The 12,333-nt window shown below is 37.1% G+C and overlaps 1 protein-coding gene across 1 annotated transcript; it reads right to left on the minus strand.

The window, feature by feature from the left end:
• Window positions 1-1,112: 1,112 nt before the first annotated feature.
• Window positions 1,113-11,776, minus strand: LOC110907461 (ABC transporter B family member 15). Its single transcript, XM_035983324.1, has 5 exons — window positions 11,479-11,776; window positions 4,249-4,709; window positions 3,633-4,173; window positions 2,662-3,543; window positions 1,113-2,581 (listed from the first exon to the last, which is right to left on the minus strand). The coding sequence occupies exons 1-5, from the start codon at window positions 11,674-11,676 to the stop codon at window positions 1,208-1,210; spliced, it is 3,456 nt and encodes a 1,151-aa protein (XP_035839217.1). The 5' UTR covers window positions 11,677-11,776; the 3' UTR covers window positions 1,113-1,207.
• Window positions 11,777-12,333: the final 557 nt, after the last annotated feature.

Genomic DNA, 12,333 nt, shown 5'->3' on the forward strand with positions numbered 1-12,333 from the left:
AGGAGACAAATCATATGCTTCTCCCAGACTCCGAGCGATTTTGTCAAATAGGGCATTCGTCAAGGTTTTTTGTGGCTTTGAGGGGGCGGTGTCCATATTAGAGAAACCGTCAAATATCAAAGTCTGGAAGAGAGACACTTAATTACTCAAAGTGAACCGAATTAGTAATAGATTACATAGGATGGAAATATAGAATCACAAGTAGATGGCTTCTTGGACCAAAGTGAACCGAATGAGATAAGTGAACTATGGGCTGCAAGTTTAGTTGGCTGATTGGCCCATCACAGACCGTAGAAAAATAAAAGAAATAAAAAAGGAACCAGGTTGACAGTTTCTGAGTGGGTTCCACATTGTCCGCAGTTCCCTGTTGGGACTGCAGGCACCCAAATCCAGAGTTCGCATACCGCAATTTGAGGATAGTTCTGAACACGGGAACTGAAGCAAGCAAACCGAAGTTTAAGTAATCAATGTAGAATGGAGTTTCTTTCGGTGAGAGTCTTAAATTCTTTACTTTTATGATAGGATAGATATTCTGATCACGACTGAGTGTAGACTGTAGGGTTTGGTTTTTCTTTTGTATCCAATCTGATTTTGTATGTGTACTTCAAGTACAGTACTTGACATGAATTTGGGTTAGTTGTTTGTAGTAGTACTTACTTAATAACTTGAGTGAATTTATGTGTTTATCATGTTTATATGTTGAACAATTTATTTGAGCATGTCATTGCATGGTCTATGCCATTTGCTGTTTGATTAAAGCGTCCATTGATTATCCAATATGTAAACTTGGTAAACAAGGTTATGTTTATGTAACTGACTGGTTTAGAAATTAAGTATATACATTGTGCTATCAAACCCCATCATGTATGTGATTGATTGTTTATTCTCGCGTATTTCGTGTCTTTTCTCTAACCGCTATTACTAACCATAATGGTCTTTAGCAGTAAATGTAAAGTCATCGTAGGGTACATGCTGAACAGATGTGATGGGAAAGAGAAGACAAACATCTCATGTTTCATGCTTGTATAGTATCTGATATAAAAGAACAAAACTACTACTTCCAACTATCCATCGTCTTCTATAACGTTTTTGTTTTACTATTAATTTAAACGAAATTCTTGTAACACATATATTTCATGTTGAAATGTTACAAAATGAGTTACTGAAATTTCGGCTTTTGTAATTGTTCCAAGTTAAAATCTCTACCTCAAGTGAATCGATCCGGCTTTTGAAGACTAACCAAGGAGTAGTAAGCTCCAACCGATCCTTTCGCTAACAACGAATCATGGTTCCCTTTCTCAACCACCTTTCCTCTCTCCAAGACCGCAATCATGTCACAGCTTTGTATGCTACTCAACCGGTGCGCCACCACGACGCTAGTCCTCCCAACCATCATTCGTTCTAGGGCCTCTTGGACTAATTTCTCTGACTGACTATCTAGCGCGCTAGTTGCCTCGTCTAGTAACAAAACCTTGGGGTTTTTCAGCACGGCACGAGCTATAGCAATGCGTTGTTTTTGTCCTCCGGAGAGTTGTTCCCCTCGATCACCACACCACGTATCATACCCGTCTTTCAAAACAGTAATAAAGTCATGTGCATTGGCTGCTTTAGCAGCCTCGACAATCTCTGATTCACTAACTTCATTAGATGCACCGTATATGATGTTTTCACGTATAGAACCGGCGAATAACACTGGCTCTTGGCTCACGAGTGCAAGATAGTTCCTTAAAGTTCTTAAATGGTACGATCTTATATCTCTTCCATCGAATTTTACAGTGCCTTTCATCGGGTCATAAAAACGCTTGATCAACCCAATTATGGTAGATTTCCCGGACCCACTTTGACCAACCAATGCAGTTGATTTCCTAGCTTCAATATCGATGGAGAACCCTTTGAATATCATGATGTCAGGACGCGCAGGGTAGGCGAAATCAACATCGCATATCTGTACATGACCTGTAATGATCTCGGGTTTGTTTCCCCCCGAATCCTCAGGCTCTATCAAGGTGCGGCGGTCCAATACCGTGAACACAGACTGCAACGCATCAGACCCTTTGGCCAGATCATTTGTCATGGTTCCAGCTTCCGCAACGACTCTACCAGTGCTTGCTAAAATTAAAAACGTCTGGAAAAGCCCTTTAGCCACAAGATGACCATCACTAATCAACTTCCCACCATACCAAAAAACTAGAGCCCAAGTACAGGCCATAAGGCTTTGAGAAAACCCGAGCCCAAATCCAGCATACCAAGCTTGCCGAATACTTTCTCGCATTGGCCCCTTTTGGGTCTCTTCAAGCATTTTGAGGATTCGTGTTTGAGATGAAAATGCAGTGATTGTGCGCAAATTGGATACCGCTTCAGCTGCTAGCTTGCTGCTTTCATTTTGTGATTTCATGGCTATTTGTGACATGTTCTTTAGCAGAACTATTTTGCAATAGAAGCACACGATTATAATAGGTTGAACCGCTATCATCACCAGTGCCAATCTCCACGCGATTACCAACCCCATCGTACATGCAACCGTCACTGCTGAAAATGCTTGAATTATAAGCGAGCATCGATCACCTACCAAGGATCGCACCTGTAAAATCATTGTTGTCATACTCTCATAATAAACGAAACACAAATTACTTTACACAAACTATGATAAATGATCCATACCACATTGGCATCGGTACCAAGCCTCGAACAAATGGACCCGCTTGAATTTTCATCCATGTCAAACCACCCGATTTCAAAGGTAAGTATCTTTGTCAACATTCTTTCTCGGATCCTCTTCGTTAAGAACTCGCCCATGGCTGAAAAATTGTAATGCTGAATGATATTGAATACCATCGACAAAACTGCCAAAACGGAGAAAGTCAGTGCATACATCGTTGTTTTTTGCTTGACCTCGTTGTGATCTGCCAAGAAATATACGGATATCATCGAACCCATTATGAGAGAATAAAATGGATGAATTAACCCAACTAGAATCGCGCCCAAACTCCCAAACAGTGCTTGCTTCCATTCAGGAACACTCATTGCTAAAAGTCTCTTAAAGGGCGTTACTTCAAATTTTTGGTTGGCTTGCGAGTTAAAGCTGTCTCCTCCACCTGGGTTGACCAAGTTTGTAGATTTACACCGGCTCACCATGGGCTGCTGACCACTACTCGTGTTTTGGACATCAAATGTGGAGGAGATGGATGATGGCTCGGGTGGTTCAACGTTTTGCTTTTCTTCTTGAAGGTGAACAAGTGACGCGTAGAACCCGTTTTCCTGTTGCATGAGGTCATCATGGGAGCCTGATTCGACCACTTGGCCATTTTGGACCACAGATATCACGTCTACATTTCTAATTGTGGATAGACGGTGAGCAATGATGATGGTGGTTCGACCAACAGCTGCACGATCAAGCGCCTTCTGAACCACTCGTTCGGATTTTGAGTCAAGTGCACTTGTTGCCTCGTCCAACAGAAGGATACGTGGTGACTTGATTATCGAACGAGCTATTGCGATTCTTTGCTTTTGCCCACCCGACATTTGAACACCTCCTTCACCAACCTATTAATAATAACATCAAATGTAAGCCCAAACTAAAACACTTATATAGATTCTTTTTTTTAATTGTTATGATTATATTATCTTAAGACCTGGGTGTCATAGGCCTGAGGCAACCGAGAAATGAAGTTATGAGCATCTGAAGCTTTGGCAGCTTCAATGACTTCTTCCATGGTGGCATCCTCCTTACCAAAAAGTATGTTTTCTTTTATGGTGGTTGAAAATAGAGCAGGCTCTTGACTCACCAACCCCATTTGTGATCTCAACCATTTTAGTTGAAGCTTATCAATCCTCACCCCATCCACACAAATCTCTCCCCCTTGAGGATCATAAAACCTCTGTAACAACGTAATCACCGTCGATTTACCCGACCCACTCCCACCCACCAACGCCACCGTCCTCCCAGCCGGAACTTTTAAACTAAAATCAGTGAGTATAGCCGATTCCGGCCTTGACGGGTAAGCAAACTTCACATTCTTGAATTCCACTTCCCCAAACACTTCTTGTAATATCTCCCCTTTCATGTTGTATGAGTCGATTTCCGGAACTCTTGCAATCACTTCCCTTATACATTCGCTCGCAGCCATTGCGTCGTAAAAATACTTCAAGTGTGACAATCCAGAACCCAGCGATCTGTCATTAGATATATTAAAAACTTTCTTACCAAATCGGTCCATATACGAAATGCAAGAAAAAAAAGAAACTTACAATCCACCAAGGGTGATGCAAGATCCTACATTATACGCTGTTCCTCCTCTAACTCCATGATAAATCACCAATCTACCACCGTACCAACACAAAAAAGCCATAACAACATAAACAACCACACTGTTGCTGCCTATAGTCAGTCCTTTAGCCAACCCCTGCTTTAACCCCAACTTTATAGTGTTTTCTAGAGCAGCAGAGTATTCTGTTAACGTCTTGTTTTCACCCACAAATGAATAAACTGTCCTGACTGAAGAAATCGCCTGGTGTGCCACTCTATCAGCCTTAATATACTCCTCCCTTATCTTTCTTGATAAGTTCATCAGAACCCTTCCATAAATTAAACCAGGTATGACTAAAATTATTATAAATGGTAGCCCAACAATTGCTAGCCTCCATAGCAACAAAAATGCAACAATATATGCTGCACCAAAAGTTGCCATATTCATCACGAACGCCGGTACCTGCAATTTTTTATGTATAAAGATACAATGAAATATTGAAAACTCATCCCAAGAATTTATATTTTCAAGTTTTTGCTACATTTTTACTTTTTTCATATTACCAACGTCATCAAGTTATCTGGATATTGGATAAGTCAATGGGTGGAACACAGAATAAATCTTGTTAGACGATTGGTAATGAGATGGTGCTTGGTTATGACTTATGTGTTATGCCCCTAGCTGTAAGACTAGTTTAGAAAGATGTTTACGGAACGAGACGGATATTCTGTTAGTTGATCAGTGACGGATTTAAAATGCCCCTAGCTGTAAGACTAGTTTAGAAAGATGTTGACGGAACGAGACGGATATTCTGTTAGTTGATCAGTGACGGATTTAAAAGAAAATTTCAGGCCTATTTTATAAAAGAGAATTTTGACCGTACATTCATAAAACTAAAACTGAGAAAAAAAGACTATTTACCGTACATTTAGTGGTAGCCTAATAAAACAAAACAGAGAAAAAATGTGCACTTCATCAAGAAAGTTGAGGGTAGGGGTGTAAACAAGGCCAAAGGCTCAAGAACTACTCCTAATCAGCTCGGTTAAAAGCTCGAACGAGCCGAGCCCAAACTCGAGCCTGAAATAGAGCTCGTTTAGTTCTCGAGCCCTAGCTCGAGCCTAAAATAAAAAGGTCGTCTAGGCTTGCGAGCCTAAACGTGCCCATACAAAATTTTAGTTTTTATATATATAGTCTAATAATAAAATAATAATGAGAATAACATTGGCGAGCCGAGCTTGAATCGAGTTTTGGCTCATTTAAGCGAGCTCGAGCCGAGCTTTTAACTCGTTTGAGGTTGTTTTCAAAATAGCTCGAGCCGAGTCGAGACAAGCCAGGGCTTTGGGTTTTACTCACAAGCCGAGCTCGAGCTCAAATAAGTAGGCTCGAACCGAGCCAAGCTCGAGCTTCATAAAAGTAGGACGAGCCGAGCTCGAGCCTAATCGAGCTCGGACTCTGCCCGGCTCATTTACACCCCTAGTTGAGGGGCAGTGGCGAATGTAGAATTTTTTTTTTTGCGGGGGCCATAACTAGTTAGGTTAAAACAAGACGGGTCAAAATGGGTCAGGTAAAACTAAGTCATACTTGTCCACTTAATGATATTATATAACCATTCATAGCTATTTACTTAATAATACGTTAAGTTTCGTTTGAAGATGATTCTTTTTTTTTTTAAGAAAATTGTTTAGATTTCCCTTTTTTTTTTTGTAGGTGATTCAAATTTGTACTCCTTGGGGCACTTGGGCCATTCAAAAACAAAAGTTAGGGTGGAGGGTATGGTTCAATCAGTTAGGGTATTTGAGTTATTCTCTAATCAATAATATTATGTCATGTCAACTCCCCATTTGCACCCAATCACTAGGTATGGTTCAAACACCCCTCAATTAAAAAAAAAACTTGATTGGTTGTATCTCTCCTCTCCTCTCTCCTCTCATCGGTGACTATACACCGAAATCAACCCTCCCCATTCACTGATCCCCACTCACCGATCCCCATTCAATCACCCGGTGTCATTCCCCGCTCGGCAACCCTTCTCCCCGAAGCCACTCCCCGAAGCCATACCGACTACCCTTATAGCCACTTCCGCTAGATTAAGACAAAAGCTATAGCCACTTCCGCTAGATTAAGAAAGCACTTGAGCTAATTTAAGACAATTTTACTGTTTGCCACTAAATTAAGACAAAACTGTTTGCATATTAAATATGAAAAAAAAGGAATCCATTGAATATTTGCTAATAAATTAGAAAATCCAAAATTGTTTGCATTTAAGAACAAGTGTTAATATTTGCCAATAAAATTAGAAAATCCAAAATTGTTTGCATTTAAGAACAAACTAGTAATAAGTTGCGGCGCGGATACATCGCAAACTTCGAATGAATTAATCCAAGCGTTATGTGATGTGTTAATGATATAATAATATGCGTTTCAACGTATCCGACTAAACTCAATGTAACCTATAAATGTGTTGCAATTGGATTAAAATGTAAAGCAAATCGAGTTTATACTGTACAATCATAACGTATTATATGTGACTCGACTAACTCGAATTTATACCATCAAGTCAAAACATATTATATGTGACCCGATTCATATGTAGGAAACATACAAAATAAAGGCCGAAAGCGTATACCAAATTTACGTCAAAATGTAAAAAAGCAAAGTTTAAAAGTTGAGGGGTCGGTATAAAGCCTATGTGCCAAAAACGTAAATTACCAAAGTATAGTTAAAAAATGCAAGTTACAAAAGTACAGAGTAAAAAAAAGGAAAATTCTATATGCAAAAAAATATGAATTACAAGACTATAAGCTAAAAGTGGAAATTTTGAAAGTCAAAGAGTGGTGGTTTCACCGACTTTGTACTTTAAGTAATATAGAAATTAGTAAAAAGCTAGGGGCTAAAAATGCCAATTGTTAAAGTAGAAGAATAGAAATAAGGGACTAAAATTGATTACTCCAAAAATGGAGGGTCGTAGCAAATCTGAGGGGCTTCAAATGAAATATTGTAAAAGTTTAGAGGGTAGCAAAGCTGAGGGGCTTGAAATGCAAAATTGTAAAAGTTTAGGGGGGCTAAGGCAAAGCCTGTGGGGGACTAAAATTGATTACTCCAAAAGTGAAAGGGTCGTAGCAAAGCTGATGGACTTGAAATAAAGGATTATAAAAGTTTAGGGGGTATCAAAGCTGAAGGGCTTGAAACGCAAAATTGTAAAAATTTAGGGGGTTTAAGGCAAAGCCGGTGGGTCACCGTACCAACTTTAACTTTTAAGATATAATAAAATGTTAAATGGGCTGGAGACCGATTGGATGGTGGGCCTAGGCCCACCCTACCTCTTGAATGCATCTGCCACTATTGAGGGGTACCCCAACCATGCACCCCTTAACCCCATATAGAAGTGTCCCTGTAGGGTAGGGGATGCTCGGTCTGATTACCCAAAACATATATACTTGTTCGTTCGACACATGCCCGTTGAGATTTCCTTTTTTCCTATCTTACCCATAGAAAATTTGGTTGTTATAATATAAATTTTCTTTGGAAAGAGAATTATACATATATTAAATTAAAATTATATTATATTATACATATATTAGATATACATATATTAAAAATAGAAGTGAATGAATAGTGTTTTAAATACTATAATAATATATAGTTTTTTTAGTACTTTTATTCTCTTCTTTACTTTTAAGTTTGATAAGCTTGTATCAACCGGTATCGGTATCGAAAATAACAGTACAACTATCGGTACATGAAGGTAAAAAGCGACACCAGCGTAGTACAGAAAACGCCAAAATTATACATATATTATTATATATTAAAAATAGAAGTCAATGAATAGTGTTTTAAATATTATAATAATTAGAATTACGACCCGCCGCAATGCGGTGGGGATTCTTTAGTTATAACTAAGTCGATTTAGAACGCGCACGTTATGTTGAACCTGTCAAACGGGAAAAAAAAAAAGACGATGCAAAAACGTTCACCCACACACGCACGTTGCGTCGTGTTAACTCGCAAAATTTAGAACGAAACGTAAAAACGCTAAACCAAAGACGCACGTTGCGATGTGTTAAGTCACAAAATTTAGAACGAAGCATAAAGCGAAAAAATTTGCGAAAAATGAAAACTATAAAGGAACAAAGTTGAAAGTAAAAAAAGTTGTGAGAATAGATTGCAAAAGATAAAAAGTTTTGTGTTAAAAGTAAAAAAAAAACAAATAGTTTTGGGTTAAAAGTAATTTATGAAATACTTTTGGGTGAAAAGTAAAAAAATCAATTTTTTTTTTTTTTTGAAAAACCCCCAAAGCCAAGGTTACAACAACCATATGCATAACCATTTTTTTCTTTGAAAAACCTCAAAGCCAAGATTACAACACATAAGTAAAAAAAATCAAAGTGGTTAAATCGCAAAAGATGAAAACTTTTGAATTAGAAATAAAAAATCAAATTAATCAAAGGGGTTAAATTACCAAAGATTAAAACTTTAAACTTAAATCTTCAAAGATTAAAATTTTAGGGTTAAAAATGAAACAAAGATTAAAAATTTTAAACTTAAATTGTCAACGAATAAACTTTAGGGTAAATTGTCAAAGAATATAACTTTAGGGTTAAAAAGGAAACAAAGATTAGAAGTTTAAACTTAAATTGTCAAACATTAAAACTTTAGGGTTAAAAAGAAAAGTTTCCATTTTTTTTTTGGAAAAACTCTCAAAGCTAACATTACAACACATATATGCATAATTAAGTTGCTTTTTTATAGTGTTTAATATATAGTTTTTTTAACACTTTTATTCTCTTCTTTATTTTTAAGTTTGATTAGCTTGTATCAACCGTTATCGGTATCGAAAATACTAATACAGCTATCGGTACATGAAGGTAAAAAGCGACACCAGCCTAGTGCAGAAAACGCCAAAATTATACATATATTATAAATAGAAGTCAATGAATAGTGTTTTAAATATTATAATAATATATAGTTTTTTTAATACTTTTATTCTCTTCTTTACTTTTAAGTTTGATAAGCTTGTATCAACCGGTACCGGTGTCGAAAATACCAGTACAGCTATCAGTACATAAAGGTAAAAACTGACAACAGATTGGTACAGAAAACGACAAAAATCAGTATTGAATTGATTTTGGAATCTTATAGTTTGGGAAATTCGGTACTGCTACCCGGTACCATTTGCTCATCCCTAATCACGGGTACCGTATGAACAACAACGGTATCGTGCAACTTTTTTTTGTTGATTTTCTTCAATTTTTAATGATTTCTTTTTTTTTTGTTTCAGGGGTAGGGATGAGCTCGGTACCAACCAATATCGAATCGATACTGGTAACAAAAATACCAATTATGGTACCGGTATATGAAGGTAAAAACCGGTAGCGAACCGGTACTAGGAACAACAAAAGTCATACCGAATTGGTACTTAAGATCTTTCGGTTCGGGAAATTCGATACCGGTACCAAGTATCATTTGCTCATCTCTGGCCCCATGTTTCATACGAACAACATCATTACCATACAACTTTTTTGGTTGATTTTCTTTTGGTTATCTTTTAGTGTTTTTTATATATTTTCTTTTTATCCTTGTCAGCGGTTCCATGCGCAACGCGTTTGTAGTGATTTCAAAACACATGTAAACACAGATTAAACAAAAAAAGACGTTCGGTGCAACGCGACGACAGGAAAAAAACTAGGTATATTAAAAGTAAACTGTTAAGAAATATACTTTCAAAATCCTAACTTTTAACAAAGTATAGAAGATTCCTGCCCTTCTCATTATTTTCTGCAGCGTCTGGTGAAGATGGGAGACTAGACGAATAGATGGTGATCGCTAGTTCGATCCTTGAACTGAGCGGATTTTACCTCACCGCACTGTCGTGCCTTCAGGCGAGTGTTTACGGGCTTGGGCCCAAGGTGAGGGTTTTCTCCGGTTCAGAGGCAAGTGTATCTCGATGTGGTGAATTTCGTCAGTAGCTCATTCAGATGATTCGTTGGCCATTAAAAAAAAAAAAAAACAGAACTATAGAAGATACATTGTATATGTGGGTAATGGATAATTGTGATGAGGGACCAATTGCTTAATATGGAATGGTTGGAATGCAAAAATAGAAAAGAAGAAAAAAAAAAAGATTTTTCACTCCTTTTGAATTTGAATTTTAATTCAAATTTGAAGTTTTTCTTAACTCTTCATAGTAATTAGTCTTAAGTCTCCTGCGTTATGAGGTAGGGGTCTTAAAATTGTGCTACCAGCGTTACGGGGCTGGGGGCGTAAAATCATGCTAAGTAGCAATCGAACGACGATCAAAACCAGAAAAAATCATAAACCAAAAAAAACGTATTTAACCCTAGATGACTCACGTGACATAAAAAGTAGACGAACCCGAATTTATAACGACATATATTAGAAAGCTTATAGAGGGTAAAAAAAACCCGAGGGAACAATCGTGACCACCAAACATCGTACTATACTAAGTAGCAACCGAATGACAACAAAATCACGGAAAAAGTGTAAAATAAATCTAACAAAAAAACTAAACTTGTTTAACTTTTATGGTCAAATTATCAAAAACCAAAATTTTGTTACAAAATTAAAAGAAAAAACACTAAAGTTTATAAAAAAAAAAAAAAAAACTAAACACAAAACATTCAAAAGACAAAATAACTGTTACTATTCAAGTATTCATTGCAATGTTGGAAATGGAAATTAATATGTAGAGACAATATGGAAAGCTCATGCAATTAATTGTCAAATGAATTTTCTTGATTGTTGTATTTAATTTCTTAGTTATGACATTAATAACAAATTGCTAAAAATTTCCCTAAAACAAGGGTGTTTTTTTAGTCATTCAATAACTTTTTTTTTTCTACCTATAGATATTATAGTCTAGTGACATTTTGAGGTAGGATAAAGTTTAGAGACTATTAGGTTCTGAGTTTGATTCCTACAAGAGGTTTTTTCCAAATTTATTGGGTTTTCACCTGAATTTGTGTATAGACATTATTGTCTAGTGGAGATGAGTATGAGCGGATGGTTCCGTTAGTGTCATGATGACAGTCCGATAACACTCCAATGGCCCGTCAGTGATCTAAATTTGTCGTTAAAAAAAATAACTTTTCCTAAAGAGTATTTAGGCTTTAAAGCAAATAAAAAAACATAAACTTTCACGAACTAGGATAACCAATTTCCGTCTAATTGCATTCTTTAAGGGTAGAAATTCTTGAGGGTTGGATCGAGGTACCTTTTCACTGATCACTTCTTGAATGATGAGGCTATCACCGGAAACACTAGTGATAACATCAACTGTGCTCTTAACATTAAGATCAAAATAGGCGACTTCTTGCCTTAAAATAGCTTTCAAATATGCTGACCTCAATCGTGACGCCTGCCTCTGTGCCGTTCTTGACCAACAATACCCCTCTGCATTAACAAAACCCATTTATGGTTTCTATTTCTGGAAATTTTCATAAAAAAAGTAAAAGATAAAAGAATTACCAAGAAAACATGCAAACCATAACACAATAGCCAAATAACAAAGGCTTACTGCATTCTGTGAACAAGAAATTAAAACCCATTTAGATGAATAAAGTCGGTTAACCTTCCATAAGCGAAAACTATAGGATTTCCGATAACCAACCCGGCCCGTAAACCCTTCCAACTGATAAATAAGTAGATGATTCTTTGATACACTTCCGAGTTAAAGGTTTCAAATCCTTCGGGTTTTGGTTTTACTACGTAAATCTTGTTTAAAAAAAAATGTTGAGCATAATTGATATAAACTTGATGTATGTATAATATAAGATTGACCTGGTTGATTTTATTAGTGAAAACATCGGAGGATAAGGAAGAAGAGTCTCCGATGTTGTTCATGATGGTGCTGGTATAAAACAACATAGCCGGTAACCCAATTCCTTCGCCGACAGCGCCTAAAAATCCGACAGTCATGAGTAACATGTCGGCACCGTCAGCATGCATGAAAAGTGACCGGAATGATCCGTTTCTGCAGGTCTCTTTCCTATACTTAGTCATGGTAACAGAGGAATACGAGGTTGTCGACAAATCGGAGTTTATCAAAAGTAGTTGGGACTGGGTACAT

Source organism: Helianthus annuus, chromosome 14 (assembly GCF_002127325.2).
Source record: "Helianthus annuus cultivar XRQ/B chromosome 14, HanXRQr2.0-SUNRISE, whole genome shotgun sequence".
NCBI lineage: Eukaryota > Viridiplantae > Streptophyta > Magnoliopsida > Asterales > Asteraceae > Helianthus > Helianthus annuus.